Source organism: Marmota monax, unplaced genomic scaffold, assembly GCF_021218885.2.
Source record: "Marmota monax isolate L192 unplaced genomic scaffold, Marmota_monax_Labrador192_F-V1.1 WCK01_AAM20220418_F8-fsc00098, whole genome shotgun sequence".
In the NCBI taxonomy this organism is placed as follows: domain Eukaryota; kingdom Metazoa; phylum Chordata; class Mammalia; order Rodentia; family Sciuridae; genus Marmota; species Marmota monax.
In genome coordinates, this window is record NW_026694639.1 from 3,247,171 (window position 1) to 3,271,439 (window position 24,269).

General features: G+C 36.0%; 1 protein-coding gene across 1 annotated transcript in view; it reads right to left on the minus strand.

The window, feature by feature from the left end:
- Window positions 1-24,269, minus strand: part of Plxdc2 (plexin domain containing 2) — a 420,433-nt gene that overhangs the window by 230,864 nt on the left and 165,300 nt on the right. The window contains exon 2 of the mRNA XM_046423047.2: window positions 21,896-22,107. Within this exon, the coding sequence (XP_046279003.1) occupies window positions 21,896-22,107 (212 nt within the window). The remainder of the gene's footprint in view (window positions 1-21,895; window positions 22,108-24,269) is intronic.

Here is a 24,269-nt window from a genome sequence, read left to right on the forward strand (position 1 = left end):
TTTAAGCTATTAGGATATTAAAAATATTTATTCAGGGGATTTTCATTTTAAGAAGTATATAGTAAACAAGCACACAAACAAGCCATAGTCTTACATTAATGTCACAGTCTTATGGGAAGCACCACATTAAGTGATTATATTCATAGAGTACCCTAGGGCCACTTGAATTACTTGTACTTATCAAATGAAAAGTTCAAAAGAAATAAGAACAGGGACTCTTAATTGAATGATCTTATATTAGAATTTTATATATATTCAAATAATTGTAAAGGCAGATAATTTCATTCTCTAGTGGATTTTCTCTGCTGGAACTGAGATAGCGAAGTAGAAGTTTTCCTGACTTATTTACTATGGGAATAAAAACTGTTTTGCTATTTGGGGTGGTACACACCTGTAATCCCAGTGACTCAGGAGGCTGAGGCAAGAGGTCTGCAAGAGGTCTGAAACCAGCCTCAGCAACTTACCAAGGTCCTGAGGAAATGAGACAGACCTTGTCTCAAATAATAGTAATAATAATTTAAAGCAAAAAGGACTGGGGATGTAGCTCAGTGACAAAGTCCCCTCAGGTTCAGTCCCCCACACAAAAACCAAACAAACAAATCTGCTTAGAATTGTCACAGATTAAGGGATGTAGGTAATTTATAGAGAAAATTTTGATTATTGTTTGAGGGTAAAAAACATTAATAACAACCAATAAGGAAAAATGTCAAAGTTATCTTTGTGATATCCTCTAAAAGGAATATTTATTATTCTAGAAAGCAAAGGAGGAAACGATGGGGAATAGGATAAACAGAAAAATTCATATGTTTAATCAGAGGGCAAAGAATGTAATAAATATTCCTTGGGATCAGAAGAATGGGAACAAGCATGAATAGCACACCAGTGTTCTGTTACAACCAGCACAAAATCAAAAGTTCAATCCAGGTCTTTGTACTAGGCTATTTTGACTTGATGATTTATGCGTAATCAGTCCAATATGTAGGACATAGGTTCTCAAATCCAATACATATTTATTTGGTTGCCTTATGTAGCTAAGTCTTTATATAACTGGTGATGGCCTAAAGGATTTTAATGCAAGAAATATTGCCAACAATGGTTTGCAAAACATGTGAAGGAATAACAGGGATCATTTTTAAAGCCAACAAAGCAAATGAAACAGAATGTTTCCAAACTATAGGTGGAAATTTCCCCCAGAAGTATCTTATTAAGCAATAAAATCATTTGCAGGTTAATTTTTTTTTATAATAAAAGGTTTTTGGAAAGTGGCTGCCTATAATTAATTCGGTTATTTTCCTATGACTCTGTTTTGCAGTGCTATAACAGAATACCACAGACTGGGTCAATTATGATGAACAGAAATTATTTGGCTCATGGTTCTGGAAGCTGGAAAGTTCAAGATCAAGGGGCTGCATTTGGCTGGGGCCTTCTTGTGGTACCATTTCATGGCTGAAAGGTACTGAGGGGGTGAGAGAGTACTATAAAGAACAACAGAAGAGGCCAAAGCCATCCTTTTGTTAGGACCCAGCTACCTGATAACTGGATCATGGAGCAGAGTCCTTAGTCCCCACCTTCCAACACTGTTGCACTGGGGATGAAGTCTCCTCCACATGCTTTGTGGGGGACCCATTCAACCACAGCACATTGTAATCAAGGCATTTGTGATATAAAAAAGTTGTTTAGATCCATACAGAAGAAATCATAACAAAGTGAATTCCAAATAGTAAAATATGAAAAACTAAAGAAACTTGGTAAGTTTTTCAAAAAAGATACATGCAGTATTTCAACTATGATTAATTCTTTCAAGTCTATTTCTTTTATCATGTTTTCTTTTTCTGAAATCATAGGTATTGTACATACTATGTATTTTTAAATGCCATTGCTTTGTAAAATAAAACATTAAACATCCTCCCCCGCGGCCAGTTTTATTTTATGATTATATCCAGACTCCTGAAACTGCGGCCATAATGTTTGTCTCTTCCTTTGGAGGTAGACTAGAAAGAACATCTTTAAATAAGCAAAATATTGATGATAAAACTGCTGAGCTAAAGCCTGGAGAATTTCTTAATGTTTCTCCAGACAAGTACGTTTAATTTGTAAGTGCTATCACAAACTTGCAAGATTGTCATTTTCAAAGTCAAAAGTCCCAATAATAATAAAAAAATAATAATAAAAATAAACTATTTTTATGTTGTTATAATTCGCATTATGAAGGTTCCCCCAAAGGCCAACATGTTAAAAAAAAAAACTTGGTTCCCAGAGTGGTGTTATTGAGAGTGGAGCAATGTTTGGGATACCTGCCTTTGTGGAAGGATATTAGGTCATAGAGAATATATCCATAATGGGGATTGTGAGGCCCCTTATGCTTCTCGTTTTGTTCTGCGGCTCATCATGTGAGAGGTTCTGCTCTACCAGGTGCTCCCTTTATTATTTGCTGTCTCATCACAGGCTCCTAAAATCGGGAGACCCAAACATGAACTGGAACCTCCAAAACTGTGAAACAAAATAAACCTTTTCTCTTTTTAAAGTTAATTACCTTGGATATTTTGTTATAGTGACAGAAAACTAACACACATGAACTTCAGATTGCTTCTTGTTGGAACTGGACTCTAAACAGCCCCTAAGATCACTCTCATTATCTGTAGGTGGCTGAGAGGCTACTGTGCAAAGAAATATACAAGGAACTTGTCAAAGTATATTTAAGCAGGAAGTAGATACAGGTGTCTATACATGAGATTCTGATCCTTATTCTAGAAAGAAATCTCTGAGAATCTTCTGAAGATTTAGAGGTCCATAGTACAAACAATGGCCACTGAGTCCATTAGGATCCTAAGAAATGAAAATCCTTTCACATGGCTTTCAAGGACCTCTGGCTTCTTGCCTCAGCATTTGGAGGGGGTTTCATTAACTGTCCTGTCTTAGAACACCCTTCTCACCTCCAAATAATAACCTCTGTCTCCATACCCACTTTGTTCCTTCATATTTATAATAGATTAATCTGTTTACTTTTATCTTTTGCACTAGACTATAATTCTCAAGGAGGCTGAATTCATATATTCTTTATTTATTTCAGAATTCTAGCAACTAGCACTGATTTAATATTTGTTGAATGAATAAATGGTAAAAATGATGAGTGAAATCTAAGAACATTATTATCTTGTAAAAATATGCACTGTGTATTCTTACCTGTCAGTTAATAAATTGATTTATAGAGGGAAACCCAAGATTAAACTGGGGCATACATGATTGGTACTCCATCTGTACATACCCAAGGCTCCCATGATAAATTCTTGCTGAGTAGAATTGTGAACAGATACTCACAATAAAATGTAGCTCTAGGAGAAAGCCCTATGTGGTCAAGGTCAGTAGGTTAACTTACATGAGAAATGAATGGGGAAGAGATTTTTGGAGGACATGAGGGACTTATCTTACCATATACAAAAGTCAAAATAAAAATTAGGATGAATACTTTGAGGTTTGGAAATTTGGATAAGAATGAGAAAATGTTTTAATAAATGGTGAAGATATTGAAAACGATTTTCTTTCTTAAGACAGTAAAATTCCCACTGGAAGATTTTTGAACAAAGGTATGTTATGAATATATTTTCTATATGAAGATAACAATGGATTTTATAATATCCAACATTATTGTAACTATAATTAATAAAATTTAAGCCACACTCAGTTTCATGGTGTTTCGAAACACTTTTTGAAGTAATTGGTGACTAAACAAAGAGTTCACTGTTCAGACAGGAATAACCTATAATCAATCAGTCTGAATTTAAAAAAAAAAAAAAAATCTCTGGGTTATTTCTTTTTCTTCTTTTCCACCTTTTTCTAGGTTTTAACTCTGTCCTTATTTATTTGGGTTAGACCTCTTGGGATACTATTTACTTTTTGCATTATCCTTATCTATGTATGATTTATCTGGGGTAAAAGAAGAAAAGCTGTTTGATGTTCAGTATTCTCACCAGATAGTTATGGTTACTGAAGGATATAGGCAATTGTGTGTGATTCTGCTCACACATACAAAATGTGTGAGCAGAGATGTGAAGGATTTAGCTATACAACTAGTGTCCAAAATAGTGTAGCCTATAAATATTAAAAGGTTAAAGAAATAATATTTATAAAATGTTAGGCTAGAACAGAAAGAGAAATAAGTACAAGAAATTAAGGAATCTTTTAAACACCACAAATAGAGGGAGTCCCTATGAAAGGAGAAAGACCATTTATAGTCTGGCAAATTGAAATGGCTATTTTAAAAAATTGATTACTACTATGAGTTCACTGGGAAATGGGCCATGAGAAAAAAAAAACAAACAAAAAAAAACAGGTATGAATAAGATAAACGTTGAGTCTCACATTTTAGCAGTTATGCTGCTAATCATGCAAGCTGTCTCCTGATTGGAGAGTAGTGCAATCTTTAATAAAAAGGACACTCTCCACTCATGGATAAATTCAGACTGGCAGGATGGATAGGTGTCCAAAGGTGGAAAATATCAGAAGGACTCTTTCTGGAAAATTACCTTGTAATATGGCATCTCTTCAGATGTGAGAGGTACAGTAGTCTGCTTTTGCTAACATAACAAAATACTGTGGGCTAGAAGTCTCAAACCACAGAAAATAGATTTTCCCATAGTCGCAATGATTAGATGAAAGTCCAACATCTACGTGAATGTAAGTGAGGCCCCTCTTCCTGGATTTTAGTTGTCCACCTTCTTGTATGCTCTCATGTGGTCTTTCCCTGGTGTGTGTACATGCGGAGAGGAGAGAGTAGGAGGAAGAGAGGAGGGGGAGAGTCAGAGGAAATCACTTCCTAGGCTGCCACTCTTATGACCTTGCCAATCTTAATTAGCTCCTAAAGACTCTATTTCCAAATACAGTTACATTGGGGGTTAGGGCTTCAACCATCCAGCAACAGGTATCAGTTACCAGGAACCAACAGTAAAGAGCTGTCTGGCATCAGGAGCCAGAAACAAAGATATTGGTCCTGATTCTAGCTCTGCTAGTAACTTGTCAATCTAAACTAGATGCAGTTACTTTATCATTTCATCAAAAACAAGTGTTTTCAGTAAGCTACCAATTCTATGTACTTAAGCTGCTATGAAAATGAGAAGCAATGCAGCCAGTTTTGAACTACAAGTTTACCCCCAGTGAGTTATTTGACTGACTTTCATTCTTTTTGATTTTGCTCCAAATTTGTGCAACTTACAAATGCTTACATCCATTTTATATTTTATCAATACCTGCATACATGGTGATCATTCAACCCATTTGTTTATTTTTAGTGATAACCACTGACCACGTGCTGTACTGTTGAAAGATGGATTTTTTTTGCCAACTTTTCAAATCATTTTAACTTTTCTGCAGTCTTGCTGGCACATCTAAAATGTTTCCATTAAAAAAGAAAGAAAAAGAAAACCAAAGATGGTTATTTTAAGAAATGTAATTGCTTAAATTATAACATTTGTGTGTCATTAATACACGTGTATATAATAATACATGTACTTTTTTTGATCCATGTTTAGATTCTTTCAAAAAACTAGAGAAATGTGTTGATCATGGACAAGCAATAGATTTTCCATGACAGCAATTTCAAATGCAGAGAAACAAGAACGAAATCTTGGACATATGCTGAAAATAACCAGTGAAGGCAAGTGCTCTAAAAACCATTCACAACTTCTTGTTTTCAATGGAAGTCAAAGGCAGTAGTTTACTTAAACTATCCTAAAATATACACAGAGGAAAAGTAGCAGAGAAGTCTGGAATGTACACCCAACAGTAATATTGTATCTGGTTCAATTCAACTCAACACATAATAAACTGTCTATGGGGTAAACATGAAGGTAGCCGTGAAGTACCCCCCAAACCTGAAAATGAGGTCCTCTGGGAGATGACCTAGAAAGCTAACATCAAGGGGGAAGGTGATTGGTCATTTTTGTGGTGTACACTGCAATAGCAACTGGTGGCCCACTGGACAGATGGGTTTGAAACATGCTCTGTTTTGCCATCACTATGCTGGTCAATATGTGAAGAAGAGAGAAAATAAATGAATGAGTAGCCAACATTTAAGTATTTGGATATCTCTTGAGAAACTAGAACGTCTGGAATCCTGGGCACATATTCCCACATGGCCCTAATCTGCTGCTACTGAGTAGCAGCTGCCCCATTAGGCTGAAAGCTCTCTTTCTGGTCTGTCTCATTCTCTGTGCCCTGTTTTCTTATGTCCAGGAAAAACGCTCCTTGAAATAAATCATGTGGCATGTGCTTCTTTCTTTTTCTTCAAACCCCTGGACTATAACCTTCATAATGTCCATGAACATTTAAATTTGCCAACAAAGTGTAAATGCAGTGATTATCTTTCAATATGAAATTGCGAAAACAAAATACATCTGGAACTGAAGAGTGTGGGGACACTCAGAACTCCCATCAAGGTGAACTTTAAGGAAACCTCAGGAAAACAAATTTGGAATGTGCTACTCGTTTCACAAGTGGAAACGAATCATACATATATGGAATTCCATTCCGAGGAAGTCCGTGTCACAAGAAAGGAAATAATCAATCCAAAACAGTAGGTAAAACAGCTATTTAAAGAAAAATGATATTTAATTTATTTCATGCAAGAACTAAGCAGATATGTGATCCATCAAGAAGATGGGAAGAGAAACTCCAGATTGATCACATCACAGGGAGCTTTGGAAAGAGGTATCCCTTAATTCCCTAAAAGATGTTAAGAGACATTACTCTTTTAAAGGTTCTGAGTACCACTGCTGATTTTCCCAGGAGGAAGTAGGCTCACAACCCCAGCAGGGCCCAGGGTTTTGATGAGGCTCATCCCTTTTCTGTTACCTTGATGCTCAAATACCCACTGGCTACTCGAAGCAGTGTGATGTTTGCTCCAACTGCAAAAGCCCAATTAGCACTCTGGGTGGGTAGTTTCCCATTTTTACAGTAGGGGCTTCAGGTTTAGTTTTACAATTTTATAGATGACTTAAGGTTTCCTGTCCCCAACAGGATGAACAGGAATCAGTAAGGTGCTTCTGTGTTCTCTCCCTCTCTTCCTATCTCTAGGTCCATACCTTTAGGCATGTGAGCCTTTGCAATATCTCAATTTGTCATGGTCTGAAAGAGGAAGCAGAAGAAAGCAGTAAAGAGGGTAAACACAGCAGAAGCAAAATAGCCAAGCAAAACCGAAGCTGCAGTGCCTTGCTAAAGCCAAGAGGGTGCTTTTCCTGTAAGGCCCAGTTGCCTTTGCAAACTTCTGTGGCTTCACTTTCTCTGTTGCAGAATGCTTCAATAGGCAAAGCTGCTGACATCAGCACTGCTGTCTCCCACTCTCATTTTGCATGTGGACAACCTCAAATCTGCAATTCTTCAGAAACAGTTCCAGGGTGAAGAAGAGAAGGTGCAGGTGGCATGAGCTTTCATCAGCAGAGCTAAGTAGGTCCTTCAGCCAGCAAATGCACAGTGGATGTTCCTATGCCTAAAGGAAGAAGGATCTCTACACCATGGCTAAGGAATAAACACTTTCTCTGGAGCTTTGCAACTGCCCACTGTCCTTCATTCATTATCTCTTCTTTTGCAGAAGAAAATGGCACTCGGATAAATTGAGTGTGAAAGCAAACCTATGGCTGGATCAAGAATCCCAATGGATAACCTATCATCACATACTTCACTCCATCACTTATTATAATGTGGAACTGCCAAAAAAAAAAAAATACCAGGTTTTTGTTAATAATCTGGTTTAGTTCTTGTCACATTCTACTGTACTTACTGTATTGTACCTTGAATTAATTTTGAATTAATTAATTGAATTTTTTTTTGGTTTGTTTGGTTTTTTGTATAAAAGGAAGTAATTCTCACTGTTCTTTCTGAATTTTATGTGACTTGTCTTCCTGCACCCAATAACTTTTACTTCAAATCAACAGATTCTTTATGAACAACAACAAAGTACCTTGTTACCTTGAGCAGACTGCAATCTGAGTTAGATTTTCCCTCGACGTGGTCTTTTGAAATGGTCTGGTCTTTTTATGGCTTATCCAGTTTGGAACAATGTCTGTAGTTATATTTGCCAAACCCTGCTTTAAGTAGAGAAGTCCTTTCACTTATTCTAGAACAGGATTTATTTATGCTCCCATGGCCTTGAAGTTACAGGGATGGGAGGAATGTGGTCAACCTTCACAAGTCATTAGAAATATGTTTCCTTTTTTTAAAAAAATATTTGTTTTTATTTAGTTATTCATGACAGTAGAATGCATTTTGACATATCCAATATATATGGAGTATAATGTCCAATTCTTGTGGTTGTACATGATGTGCAGTTACACTGGTCGTGCATTCATATATGAAGAGAAGAAAGTTATATCTGATACATTCTATCATCTTTCCTGTTCCCATGCCCTCACTTCCCTTCCTTCCCCTTTGTCTCATCCAGTGAACTTCTAGTCTTCCTTCCAGAACCCCTGCTTATTGTGAGACAGCATCTGCATATCAGAGAGAACATTCTGCCTTTGGGTTTTGGGAATTGGCATATTTCATTTACCCTGATAGTCTCCATTTCCATCCATTTACTGACAAATGACATAATTTCATTATTCTTTATGGCTGACTAATATTTCATTGTGTATATGTACCTCATTTTCTTTACCCATCCATTTGTTGAAGGGCAGCTAGGTTTTTTCTATAACTTACCTGTTGTGAATTGAGCTGCTATAAACATTGATGTGGACGTGTCACTGTATTATGCTGAATTTAAGTCCTTTAGGTATAAACCAAGGAGTGGGATAGCTGTATCAAATGATGCTTCCATTCCAAGTTTTCTGAGGAATCTCTAGACTGCTTTCCAGAGTGCTTGTACCAATTTACAGTCCCACCAGCAACGTATGAGTGTGTCTTTTTCCCCTCTTCCTCACCAACATTTATTGTTGTCTGTATTCTTAATAACTGCCATTCTGACTGTGTGAGGTGAAATCTTAGAGTACTTTTTATTTGCATTTTTCTAGTTGCTAGAAATAAACATTTTTTCATGTATTTTTGACTACTTGTATTTCTTCTGAGATGTATCTGTTTCATTCCTTTATCCATTTACTGATTGGGTTATTATTTATTTATGGTGTTAGATTTTTTGAATTCTTTATATATTCTGGAGATTAATGCTCCATCTGAGATGGCAAAGATTTTCTCCCATAGTCTCTTTATTCATGTTCTTGATTATTTCCTTTGCTGTGAAGAAGTTTTTTAATTTAATTCCATCCCATTATTGATTCTTAATTTTACTTCTTGCACTTAGGAGTCCTGTTGAGGAAGTCAGTTCCTAAGCCAACATGATGGAGAGCTGGGCCTACTTTTTCTTCTACTAGGCACAGGGTTTCTGGCCTAACACCTAGGTCCTAGGTCCTTATTCATTTTGAGTTGATTTTTGTGTAGGATGAGAGGTGGGGGTCTAATTTCATTTTGCTACACATGGATTTCCAGTTTTCTCAGTACCATTTGTTTAAAAAAACAAGCTTTCTTTTTGCCAATGTATATTTATGGCACCTTTGTCTAGTATGAGATAACTATTTATGTGGGTTGGTCTCTGTCTTCTATTCTGTACCAGTGGTTTACATGTCTGTTTTGGTGCCAATCCTATGCTGTTTTTATTAGTATAGATCTGTAGTATAATTTAAGGACTGGTGTTCGGATGCCTCCTGCTTCACTTTTATTGCTGAGGATTGCTTAGGCTATTCTTGGCCTCTTATTTTTCCAAATGAAAGAAATATATGAGTTTCAAGAGAAATTCTTGATTCAGAGGATAGAGCTGCCACTAAAGGAGCAGAGGGACCATGGTGGTTGGGACAGACCAGCTGGGCAAGGTCGTTATGGGTTTGGAAAAGGGGGAGTAATGAGGAAAGAGAGGGTTGGCAAAGCTCCTTCAAGCTGCCCATCACCTTGATCACCAGTCTATCTCCAGCTGGTCATAACTTCTGAACCTTATTATTAAACAAAAATAATCCACTCTACATTTTCCCTTTCATCATCTATTTAAAGCCACAGTCAAGAGCATATTTAAAGCTTAAAGAATTCACTGAAACAAAAGGGAGTTTTCACCATTCCTCCATGTAGTTCTCTAGTGTTCCTTATTGTCCCTATCAAAGAAACAAGCTGTTTGTACTATATAGGGACATAAGATTTCTAATTGATGTGTACACCAAGTGTAAGGCAGAAGGTGATCCAAGCCTCTGTTGACTGCCATTGAAGTAGTTTTCAATTAAATAATTAGGAATGGCACACACATACATGGGTAGGACCTGACACACTTTTACATGGACATACATACATACACAAACACACATACACACCAGCATACATATGCAGACACAAATTACCAAAGTTTCTACTTATAGATTTCAAAAAACTTTCTAGTATATATATATATATATATATATATATATATATATATATATACACATTGCCTAGAGATAATAGTTTTTGAAATTGCTACCTATGATGCCAAATTCTTCCTTTTATGATGTTGCCACCGCCACCCCAGGGAGGACAATGACACATTGATATTGTGGCTGAAGATCACTGGTAGTAAGCTGTGCTGGAATAAAATGGAACAAAGTGAAAAAAATTAATGTTTGTCCCAGATTCTGATTCTAGGCTATCAACTCACTCATTGCTTTTTCTCAGGGACCATTTCAAAGTTGGAAATTGTTTCTCCCTTCCCAGATTCTTTATTACCAACATTTAAAAAGTCAATTAAAAAATCAGGAAGAATAGCCCTACAGTCATTTACAACATTTACTATCATTTGCATTCACCAGTGATCACTAACTGAAAACAAAAGATCCCTTTGAAAATGTTTCAACATTGTTCTTAGAGATAATGTGGATTTTTCTCTTTTGTGCAGATGACAGATTATGTACACAATATATCACATTTTTTTTAATAACAAGGCAGGAAATATACATTTAGAAAGCAACATTTTAAAAAGTCCTGTTATTTTCAATATTATTTTTCTTTTCTTTTCTTTACCTGCTGGGGATCAAATCCATGGCTCTCTGCATGTTAAGCTTTTTTCTACCACTGAGCTACACTCAGTCACTAATAATCTTTGAAATGACATTTATCTTTTTTCAGCCACAAAAATGAACAGAGTATATTAAAAACATTCTAAATCTGCTCTGAACCCAGTAAATCTACTCAATGAGGCAAAACAATATTTTGTTGTTGTTGTGCTATAGATTGAACCTGGGACTTTGTAAATGTTAAACTAGTTCTCTATCAAGGAGCTACCCCCAAGTCCACGAAACAACTCTTTTACCATCTTAGCTTCCAGTTGAGTCTGTTGTGAGTCAGTAAGTACCTGAATGTAGGTGCTTTACAAAGTCTTCTGCCATAAGCTCATCTGGGATGAACTATTTGCATAAGGGTAGGAGGGGCTTTTGAATGTATTAATTATTTTATTTCCTTATGCTTATAATGAAAAAAATATTTCTTTCAGTATATATTTACTATCAGGGAATAAAAAAAGATTTGTCTAAAAACGTTTGCTTATTTTTAGGAGATAATTTTATTATCACTAGATCTGATTAGTGATATGAAATAATTTTCTAGTGAGTATTTATTACTTTGATCTGTCACATTTCTATATTTATTCATAAAGTTACAAACACTCTTAATTGCATTCATTCCATTTGAATGTGAAATGCTTCTAGTCTCACAAAAAAAGCATTCATTTCTAAAAATAACATAGCAACATCTGATTACTTGATGTACACGGGAAGATGACAAGTCATTCTTTATTAAAATGGTATCCAAGAAAGAGAAAAGTGATACTTTATATCTGTCTTTGAAGATAACAGATCATTTTGTAATCCTATTTGCAATGGAAAAATTAACTGTTTTCAGGTCTTTGGGAAGATTTGCTAATGTTTCTTGTAAATATTTCCAGAATGTGACATTTTATATTATCTTTTACTCCATACTAGTTTTAAATGATAGAACAAGTAAAGATTTGCATTCAAATAATGAACACTGTGGAAAACACTATAAAATTATGGGAAAATATTATAGCCTAGATTTTCTTAGAAAAATCTGAAAATCAAGTAAATGCCTTTATCAATTATAAAAACTTTCCAGACTATAATCATTAAACCCCAAAAGGTGAGGCAGCATTATTTTTTTTTTTGATAAAAAATACTATCATGAAAAAAAAATCTCTTTAGTTTTGGAAGTACCTGAAAATTTTCATTCCTTTTTAATAAGAGGGGTTATAATTAAGTGGAATTTAAAAATTTAAACAGAAGTTATACACTATTTTTTTTCAAATTCCTTTGGCCACAAGTGGATTTGCATTTGTGAATTCAAAATAATATGGATACCTGATAGGTAGGTTAAAAGATAGAGATACTGTCTAAAAGATGAAAAACTATTTTCTATGGCTTTTCTCTTTAAACTTGAGATTGCATAAATATATGAAGCTTACAAAAGGGCTAGAAATTACTTGTAAAAGAGAAATAGTTTCAGCTGTGTTTAATCCATTCATTCAATTCAGTGAGATGGATTTCAAACTAGTACTTCAATTTAATAGCTCAGGCTTGAAATACCATATGGAAATAGCTCAAAACAACTGTTCCCAAGGGCTGTAAATTTCAATTCTTCTCTTGTTTCTCGACAGATTCAGACATCTATGCATTGCTACAGCACAAACAGAAAAGTTTTCTTTCAGGGAATCACAAAAGGAAAACTAAGGCAGTCTCTCTTCATTCAAAATGGTACCACCCTTTCTTGGACCTTGGGATGTCTGATTCCCCAATACCAGAGCACATATAGTGTGACATTCGCACATTTCTTTATGACAAATGCAAAATCGATGAATATGAATATACAAATGTATACTTTCTTTTAATAAAGAGATCCTTACCTATACTAAATCTTCTTCAGAAATACAAGGTGAAGTAAAACTCTGAGCACTTAGAGAATATATTACACAACTTTGCTTAAAAATAGAAATGCTAAGTGTTCTTACCTTAAGTTTGAATAATCAGAAGATTTTAAATGTCTCATGCATTTACAATGGACCATTTATGTGTAAACTTAACACTGTTTTCATAAAATTCACAATATTTGGCAAACACACATGAGACATCTTTGGCAAAGGTCCATAGAAACTTCTGGTTGCCACATAGAATTACAGAATTTCACTATTTATCAGAGATTCATATCCTTTATTTTTTCAAAGAATTGATGCCAAATTATGCAGTGCACATTAATTAGTTAGATGAAATAAATGGCAAAGATTTGGTGTGACTGGTGTACTATAGTGGCATTACACTATAATATCATTGTATTAGTTCTAAAATTCAAATAAGTTATACCAAAGGGGCTGGACATTAATCATATTAAAGTATTCATGGATTAAATAGAGACACCCATACTTACTTGGATGCAATAATAAAAATCACACTATTAGCATGTCTATGCCCACTTAGACCTATTTAGTCTTTGAGCTACAATATTTTAATTACTTTTTATATTTATGAAAATGACATGGAAAACAAGAAGTCCTTAAGACATAATGCACTGATATAGAAAGGGGCAGTCCAGTGAATGATCTCAGAGGTTTTATTGTCAGAAAACTAGTTAGCTGAGGAGATAGGTTATGATCCACAGTGGGAAATTGATTGAATTTAACTCCACACTTCCTTGGAAGCTGGTATCCCCAATCAACACTGCTGACAGATAAACCTGGATCACTTAATGCTGGTCCACAAATATTGACTTCTACTATGCATTCCCCCCATCCATGTTTGGGGAAGCAAAAGAGGCACATCCCTCCCTGGAACACTGTCCACTATAGGTGCATCCAGCTGTACTCTGGCTGAGGCATAAATCTATATGAATGGTTAGGAGAAGAGGGAGCTGAGGCATCTACTGGCCTTTCTGTTCCTGAGTTCCAGCCCATGTTGAGTGGCCACTTACTCCTTTGCTCTGAGCTTCTGCTCAACATATGCAGATTGCATACATTCTGAACTATCAAAACAGCCAATATGAATTTTTAGCACAATTTCTAAAAATTACTTATAGTTGTTCAACTTACCATGATTGACAGATCCCAAGACCCTCAAACTATGCCTGAAACTGCGAACAGTATGAAGCCCTATATAGACTATATTTTTACATATTCAAACATACATATCTATGTAATCTTTTACTATACATAATTTATAAATTAAACTTTAACAAAAAGAATAATAAAATAATCATGAAAACATAATAAAAGCTATGTGGATGTTGTCTCTCTCAAAATATTTTGTTGTAGTTTACTTTTTCACTTAAAGGAAGTATTTTATGGATGGTTTTTACCATATCTGAATTACCAGCATCACTGTTCTTGTGCTTTGCAGTCATGATGAAGTAAGTAAGGGATGATTTAATACTAGTATTAAAATATCATGCTAGCTAATCTGATAACCAAGAGCGCTAAGTGACTCTAAGTGACTACTGGGAGGGTAGCATATACAGAATGGATACACTGGACTAAGGGATGTTTCACATGATGGGCCAGAAAGAGCAGTATGGCACAAGATTTCATAATGTTGCTCAGAATGGGATACAACTTAAAACTGAATTGTTTAGTTATTCAGAATGGTGTACATTTTCAAATTTATGAATTGTTTAGTTTTGGGATTTTCTATTTAATATTTTCAGGTCATGCTTGATCACAGGTAACTAAAACTACAAAAGTGAAAATAATGGGGGACCACTGTAGATACATATCTAGACATAAAATATTGAAGCTAAACTATATTTTTCATATTGAATATAATTTCATACAATCCTATTTTAAATATATTATTGGAAATTAGTCTGGGTAAAAAAGAAAATAAAATTGCAAGGCAAAGAGAGAGAGAGAGAGAGAGAGAGAGAGAGAGAGAGAGAGAAATTCAACTGATTATCAGTTATCTGATATTCCCTGTACCAAAAGTTTCCTATCACTTTCACTATGTAATGCAATGAAAAGACATAATGGGATCTTCATAAGTGGGTAGAAAATTGAAGTTGGAAAAACACAGTGTAATAGTCTTAAAATTAATCTCAGAATCCTACAAGGGATGGGGAGATTAAAAATGATATTTCTCTCTGTGATGAACAATGCAAAAATATTCACAATTCTAGTTCTGAAAATAAATTATATGACTAATACACTTACTAGCTTTACAACTTATATGTATCATTCCAAAGACTATTTCCATGCCATTACTGCAAGTAAACTCAATTAGCTAACAGTGAAGCATCACAGAGATAATCTAGTTATTCTTTATAAAACTCTTTGAGGGACAGATATGGATCTTTTTCCATTTTTGTTTCAATGAAGAGCTGACATGTCAAGCTAAGAATAATCTATAATTGAGCAAGATATATGATATCCTATTTTAATCCTCATTATCATTTTAGAGGATGAGCAATAATTGCAGATATCACTTCTGCCTGATTTACTATTTTCAGTGCATTTTCTTCCTTGAAAAGTAAAAGTCCTCATCAATATTACAAAATGAACAGTATTCAATCAGAAGTGTGAAACTATATACATTTGCCAATTACCCAAATAGAAGAAATTGAAATAGATTTTGTTCTCAGTTAATGTAGGATCTTTGGCAATACATAGTTGAAGAAATGAGGGCCATCTTAACATACAAAAGATGGTAGTGTCAAGGTAGTATTAAGCCGCCCTCCCAGGGAAGGTAATGACAAAGATCTGCCATTAAAATTCAGGAAAGCACCAGAAATATGGGCAAAATTTCATCCATAGTGGTTCATTTCAATTGATGACTGAAAATATAAATATTTCTAGAATTCATATTTTTATCCATGGCCTTTCCCTCAGCTAATATCTCTTTTCACCTCAGAACTATTCTCAGCTAAATTGAACTCATCTTTCTTCTTCTAGACTTGGACTTTCTGATCTAGTTCTCATTCAGCCTCCCATAGTGATATTTTAGGAGCATTAATACAATCTTGCTTTTTTTTGTATTGAATCTTTCAGTGGCTCACAAATATACATTCTAAAAATCTCACATAATAAAAGAAAATCTTATTCCTGCTTATCTGTGCAAAAGTCTGCCTAGAAATACCTTTATACCTAGTTATCTTGTGACTCTTCATGAATTGATTCCAATGACACTTTATCCCTACCCTTAATCCTGGCTTACTACATAATAAGAGTTTTCAACATGTTAATTAACTTATGCCATATTTCTTCTTATTTTCAGTTGCATCCACCCACAAGGTTTTCTTTCACATATTTCTTGGAAACCAATCTAACACCTACCTGCATTTGGGAAGCTACAATTCATTTTGGAGTCAAATATGTGTGCATCTTTAGTATTAATCTTAGTATATTCCATTTGTACAGTTTTCTGATTTTTGCAACCACATGCTGAAATCTCTATGACTTTTAGTTTCCCTAAAATGGAAATGTTACATTTAAAAAAAAAACAGTCACCAGCTTTTCACATTCATAATAAATATAGTAACAGAACTGTTCAGGATCAGGTAATACTTTTCTTTCTTTTAAAAATGAATGTCACAAATCTGCTTATCACATTGATTCTTTTGTTTGTTTGTTTGTTTTGTTTGTTTTTGTTTTTGTACATAAGTTTTATACTGAGTTCACTGAGTAGAACGCAGCCAGAGGACGGAATCATCATAGAGTTCCATGAACTAATGATTCTATTTCTGTGAATTGATGCATCTTATTACTATTTTATATTTATATTCATTATTCTTACTGTCAGATCCCTCAAACTGAGAAAGTTTATTTAGGCTTAAAAGACACGGGCACAGTAGGATTTTGTTGATGGATAATCACATATAGTCTCTATACTACAAGCATCCCATGAAGATTCTGCCTATATCAAAATGATAAAATTTGCCTCTTCCTAAAAATAATCATAAGGGCAATCATATTATTATTTAGATTAAGCATTTTCCAATGACTTCTTTCATCTTAAATAGATTACCTTTTAGACATAGACAAAAAATTAGAGCTCATACAATAACCTGTATGCAGCCCTTGACAATTGGTAATTTTAAAAGAAATGTACAACTTGGAACAATAAGATTCCCACACAACTGGCAGCATGTGCAATGGCAAAAGATCAAAGAGTTTTACATCTGTATGTAAGAGAAAAATTCTTGATCTCTAGTTTTAGCTAAATCTATTACATGTATTTGCTGATCATTCTCCTTTGTACTTTCCTCAGATATGAACTCGGATTCACACATGGAAGATGACACATACAAATGACACCTTTTCCCTACATTAATCCTGGCTCTCTACAGGATCAGGTTCTTCATCACATGGGAATCAACCTATGCCATATTTCTTCTCCTTTTCAATTGCTTGACACCATGATGTTTTATCCCCCCCCCCCACCCCTTTTTCCTGGCCATGCCTACCATTATTTATTTATTTATTTATTTATTTATACCAGCATGAGGATTCTATAAGGCATTCTGTTGGTAAACAATAAAAAGATTTTTCATACCATTTATATCTTCAAAACTCATATCTAATTCTGCATTGTGGTCTAGCTCATTGCAACTCAAAGTGTGGCCTTTGGCCCTGCCAGAGATGTCATCAGTGAGAACTTGTTAGAAATGCAGACTGTCAGGAAGCCTCTAGCGCAGAACTGAGACATTGTGTTTTACCCAGATTCTCAAGGGAAGACATAAGACAGTTTCCAATATTACATGTGACTAACTAGAAAAAACTATGTATTTGCTTCAGAGTGTCAGAAAGGAATTTGTGATCGATTTCTACAAAGGGAAGAACTATAAGATACCAACATTATCCTTTAGGAATAGGCTGATGAAACTGAACTTTATGAAGCACCTGTAATTCTCAGCAAACAACTGCTAAGGCTCTCTCCATTCTAGGAACCACTGATATTGCTGTAAGAGCTCCCTGCTGGGAAAAGGAAAAGCAGCCTGCTTCCAGGTGACCAGGTGTCCCCCAGACTGTTTGTTTATGGTTGTATCCTTGGAATCATGGGATTCACAGCAGTCTGCTTAAACAAGGCCAAATCATGAATGGATTTCAACTTTACCTGAAATAATTTTATAGTTCTGAAATTATTCTAAAAAGTTGCACATTTACTGGCTTTTTCTGACACCTTGAGTTTAATTCCTACAAATCAGCAAAGGTTCATTGATTACCTGGCTACATGAGTAGAGGATACATAAGAATAAAGATCTCTCTGGGTGAGGTGGTACATGCCTATAAGCCCAGCCAATCAGTAGGTTAAGGCAGCAGAATCACAAGTTCAAGGCCAGTCTTAGCAACTTAGTGAGGCCCTAAGCAACTTAGTGAGACCCTGTCTCTAAAATTAGAATGGGCTAGGGATATGATTCAGTGATTAATTGACTCTGGGTTAATCCCTGGTTTAAAAAAAAAGAATAAAGATCCACCAGAAATCAACATTAAGATCAATAGTGACAGCTATCATTGATGGGTTCTTGAAGTCAAGAGGAAATACAAAAATGTTTTTGATATCTACTATAACTTTATGGGAAGAAAATTTAAAAAGAAAACAATAGAAACAATAATAAAACTTAAATTGAAAGAATTCTTTAACCGGAATAGCCAGTTTTACAATCCTTCCATTATCTGTTCTGATGCAGAGCCAGAAAAAATACTATCACCAAGCACCAAATCAAAGAGAATAACAGCCTTTGTATATTTCGGAATGAATGTTTAACAAAAGGATAAACATGCTATTATCTTTTTTTGTTTGTTTGTTTTCATTTTTTTTAAATGGGAAATAAAGTCTAGACAATGGAAGAAAAGAGAAGAACATTTTCAATAATGCCCTTCTTAGTGGTTTCAGTTTCACTGGGATACAAATGATTTTAATAGCTACAGACAGGGCTGCTGGACAAAATGATTCAGATTCTTGACTTTGACTTTGAAAGCACCTAAAGCAAAAGATGCCCATAGTCTTTCATGAACCTTGCTTATATTTGGCAGTATGAACCAAAGTACTTATTTCTAAAAGATAAGAAAAATATTATCACAACAATTACCTGTGAGTAGTCAATTTTAGCCAAGGGATTCCTTTTATTATTAATATTTAACTTGATTAGGCAAAAGAATTCTCCCCAAGAGGGGTAACATCAGTGTTCAAACAGACTACTCCAGGATCAGCATATCTTTAATATATCCTAAATACTACTTAAGGATCAGGATAACTAAAACTTTCCAAAGAAGTTTCAGACAAAGATTATTTTTTTTTTCTAAAACAAGTAGCAGTACCTAGGAACAACTTAGGAAGATTCCCCATCATCTCCATCAAAACCCAGAATCCCATCAAAATAAATTTCAATATAAGGGTAGGCAGTGCTCTTATTATAAGAGCAGCTGTGGCTCCATGATCAATTCCTTCCAGGCAGATTGGAACCCTAAGGTTACTCCCATGTGGCTATGCAGGGGCTGCCTGTCCAAAACCACTACAGAATGCAACTGCAATTGTCTCTCCTCCTAGTAGAGGAAGCTCAGGTACCTAGAAGGATAAATCGTGGGAGCCTGTCAAGCCTGGGTTTGAATGCTAATCACATTAATGATTAATAGAAAGCATCTAAAACTAAATATGAAAATGCCCTGTGTAAAAAGTCATTATTATTGCCCATGGAACCTGGGGACACACATCTCACAAGGTTGTTATCATGAACAAAACAGACAGCATCCATAGAACATCCATCAGATTTCAGCTTCAAGTTAAGTATCCATAGAAGAGCTACCTGTCCATCCTTCCTCCTACATTGTACTGATTCAAAACTCCTGATCATTTGTGATTTCCTTCTGTTAAAGTGGAAAACAGAAAACAAAAGTGATGGAATAACAAATTGCAGTTATAATAATAAAGGGATTATATTTTGATGTGAGAAAAAAGGGAGGAAAGGGAGTTTCTATTACACTAGTGATTAGGAGAGATCACAGAGTTCCAGGAACCTGTGTTGTCCCTCTTTAGTTTGTAAGGTCCTTGTCCTGGGCAGAGTACATGCCTGATTATTTCAGGTAGACTCTCCCTTTTTTTTTATGCTAAGCCCCAGCAAATGAGTGGCCTGAGTAGATGATGTTGCCTACTCCAAGTTGTTAAAACAACATTATTACCAAAATAGCAGACACACTGTAGGAGTCATAGTCATAGTCTCTTATGACCCTAAAATTACACAACTTCTGCTCCTTATGCATCGCCTGCTGCTGGTTAAAGGAAGTGGCTGGGGAAGACAGGAAACACCATAGCCACATGGTGAGGTCACACAGAGGGTTTCAGAAATCACTGGGTTTCTCACATGTACAGAATTCCAACAGTATGTGCTTCAGATCTTCTGAAGAGTCTCTCACTGTGATGGAACAAAATGATACCTTGGTACCATTTGCAGGTCTATAGTATCTGTCCCATGACACTGAATTATTTTCCTAAATAATGAGCAATTCAGAGACAGCACTCCAGAGGAAAGAGTGTTGCCTCGTTCTTTAAAATCACAAGCTTGTCATCTGAGAGAAAGCAGGAACTAAAAATTCAGATGGAGAGAGAATATATGAGAAGAAAATGGCCAGACTGTGCATCACCATGGAACTATGACCCCAAGTGCTATAGCAACCATTCCAAGAAGCCAAACCACAGCCTTCTTAGTAGTCAGATTTGAATGGTCAGCACTTGATTAATAACTGAGAGCTTCTCTTTATTCACGTTCCAGTTTCTAAGTTAGAATCAACTGCAGAAATCAAATATGTCCCTCAAACCGTTCACCAGAGATGCTGCATTAGTCAACCACAGCAGCTTCCCATGCCAAACCCCTCCAATCAGAGCATCCCTGAAGCCTTCCCTTTTCCCACCATTTTTCCACTTCCTTTCCATCCTTTGAGTCTTCAGCAAAAGCAAAATGAAGGTGGCTGACACCTTTTGTACCAAAAAAGGAGCCTCTGTTCTCATTTGGGTAGTCTTTGTTTCCAGGAGATTTACTTATTTGTTTTGGTTGTGTCTATTTCACAATCAAGATCATAGTTTGTGATCGAAATGTTAATGACTCTGGAAACACGAAATGTAACCCCACCTTTGAGGCCTCTGAGTGCCCCTAAAATCTGCCTAAAAATGTGTGCTCTGCAAATTTTATACTTACCAAAACTCACTCCAATTTCCTCTTGCTGCTTCATGGCTCCAAACATAATAACATATAGAACACCATACAGTCACAGAGTGGCCAAGCATCCCTGTTTGTCCAGAACTAGCCCATTGTTAGCACTCGAAGTCCTAGATTCCTAGAAACTCCTACATCCTTGGGCAAACTGTGACACTGCGTCACCCATAAGACTCCAACATGCTATGCTGTTTCAACACTCAGCCATTGCAGAGGTGATTCACACCACTAGGAACCTTCTTTCTTTCTATTAACAAATTATTGACTGAGTAAACTCTGATCAATCAGCTAAGCTCCTGCCTAAATACCCATTCCTGGTAAAACCTCTTTGTTATCGCTCTAACCCTCAAGCTCAAGAGGGGTTCACTCTGCCTTCCTGCCTGGCACACCAGGGTACACATTTTTGTAAACGTCTTATGAGACATGGATGATTTGGTTATGGTCTTTAGACCCTTAAACACAATCAATTTCCAAACAACAGGTACTATGTTGTCCCTTCAGTGCTGTCACAACCCCAAGTCCACATTTGTCTATTTCTTGAGTGAATTAATTAGTGGATTAGTTACTATATTAATAAAATGAATTGTTCTTTAAGACCAAAAGATTGAAATTGAAGTGAAGGGAAGACATACATATAGTAGAAGTTGGGCACATTACAACAAATAGATTCATTAATCCATCTCAACTACCCAGATAACTTGTCTACCTCAATCTGTGTGGTGTTGTCCTGCCCGTCATCCAGTAGCAGATCTGAGAAGCCCCTGGGTTCTGGAGAGTCTTGGCCCATGCTTGCTCGGTTTGTGTCTACTGCCTTGAGAGAGTCCAGGTTCCTTTTCCACCTGTGGCTGTATGCCTGGGAGTCCACTTCCACCTCCTCTGCTGTTCCAGGGAAGGCCTGAGCAACTTCATATCTCCAATCTGAAAAAGAAACAAACTATGTTACCTCTTGGTATGAATCATATACATATTATTTAGTAGTGAAGGAAAAGTAACGTTGCTAGTCATTAGAATATGAAACCAACTTATACAGTGAAATCAGTTTACTTCTAATATTTTTTTGAGTTGGCATGAGCATCTCTGAGCAGAATGCATTTCAGGATGCACCAGAAATGGACCATGGTTAATGTACAGATCTTACAGAGTTCCTAAAATAGGTGCACAGTGCAGCAATCTGTATTCTCCCCCATCCCCTGCACAAGTGCATTTCATAAACACACTTTAACTGTTCTGAAAAGTAATCTAGAATCCAAACAAAAGAATGAACTCAAGCAGTTTTCAGCTAATATGAAAATAAAATTCAGACCTTTGTAAGTTCACATTATTTTGCATGAGTTATGCTAAAATACAAAGAAACACCAATGTCCTTGAATAGGTTAAATAATAGATGGAATCATCTTCTTGTAAATGTGCTAACCTGCCTTGTAGTTTACAAGCCAGACCTGGTTCATTGCCTAACTCATTTAATAAGCAACACCCTCAGGAGTCATTGCAGCTGAGCTTGTTCATTTGTGCTGTTCTCACCTTGGGATCTTGTCAGGGTGGTAAAGGATGACAGTGATAGGCACTTATAGAAATGGATGGGACGGCAAGGAGATCAAATCACAGAGGTACTTTAAAGCCATCTGCTAGGACCAGCCTGCTGACCCAGCTCAGCCTGCCACTACAGGAGGGAAAATTAGATTTAATCATCACTGCTAGTCTTTCATTTCAGTAGGTCAGCAGGCGAAGGTGTACCACAAAGATTGAAAATTCAGTTTCTGAGCAAGAAGAACAGCCTTCCTCTAGCCAACCATTACCAAAAGATGTGAATCGACAGGCTTTATAACTGGCTGGATACAGGTTCAAAAAGGGTGAAGAGAGAAGTGATTTAATCATGGTCAGGACGTTCCCCTCTATACAAGAACATTCCAAGAAACCAAGGTGTATTTAATGTAGCTTTTCACCATACCACTGAATCAGCAATGTAGAACCCCAGTAACTAACTAAAGTTACCACTCTCACTCGCAGACACAATGGCTGACAATCCCTTTCAACTCAGAGAGGTGCTAATAATTCTTCTAGACATAGGGGACAGCCAGAGGTTTTGCATTGAACCTAAAAAGAGCTCTTACAGCCTTAAACTTTGGTGGATAGAACCAGATAGAAAACCTACCAGAGAGTCTCCAATAGAACCACAAGGAACAAAATAATTAAAAGTCAGAGAAATACAGCCCTGTGCTCAATTCGCTGAACTGTACACTAAAGCAAACTAATGTGGGCAGGGGTTTGGCACTTGCCTGTCATGCTCCAGGTCCTGGGTTCAATCCCCAACACTGCCTTAAAAGCAAAACTCATGGACAGGAAGGATATCCCATGGTCCCCTAACCTCCCACAATTTAATTCAATGTATATGTGATATCAATATTGTCATTGTCACTCTAGAAAATGCTTCTTTTTTAATATTCTTGTCACTAATTGCCATTGGACAGTACCTACATATTCATCAACGACTGAATGAGTGAATGAATGCATATTATTGACAGACTCTTTTGGAGCAAGAATCACAGTATCAGACAGAATTAAGTAATGGGAAAATTCTAAAGATTCAGGAGTCCTGGACTGGCTTTCTGTTAGCCCACAACCAGCAAACCTTCAGCATAATTTATAAATCTGTCTGTGCTTTAGTTGCCCCATATTTTAAATACAAATGAAAATGCCTTACCTGCAAAGGCAGCTTTTTCTGAGGATGTGTCAGGCTCAAGACCTATGATCTTAGGCACAGCTACATAAAGCAATTTTACTTGCTTTATTTACATATCCTGCCTCATTATCAAAAATATATGAGGCAACTTACAACCAAGGTAAGCAATAAAATTTTAAAACACCCTGAAGAGACATCCCAGCACAAAACTCAGGTCAACTTCAGAAACACATTTAACTTGCACTCAGGGTGGTGACTCGCATTTATACCTTGAGGAGGAGGCAACACCTATGGGGACACTAACAGTCATAAAGGGACAACTGGACACTGAGATGGGATCTTTGATAGAATGTTAGTCTATCCAAACAATGGTGAGGCGCTAAGCAATTCAGTGAGACCC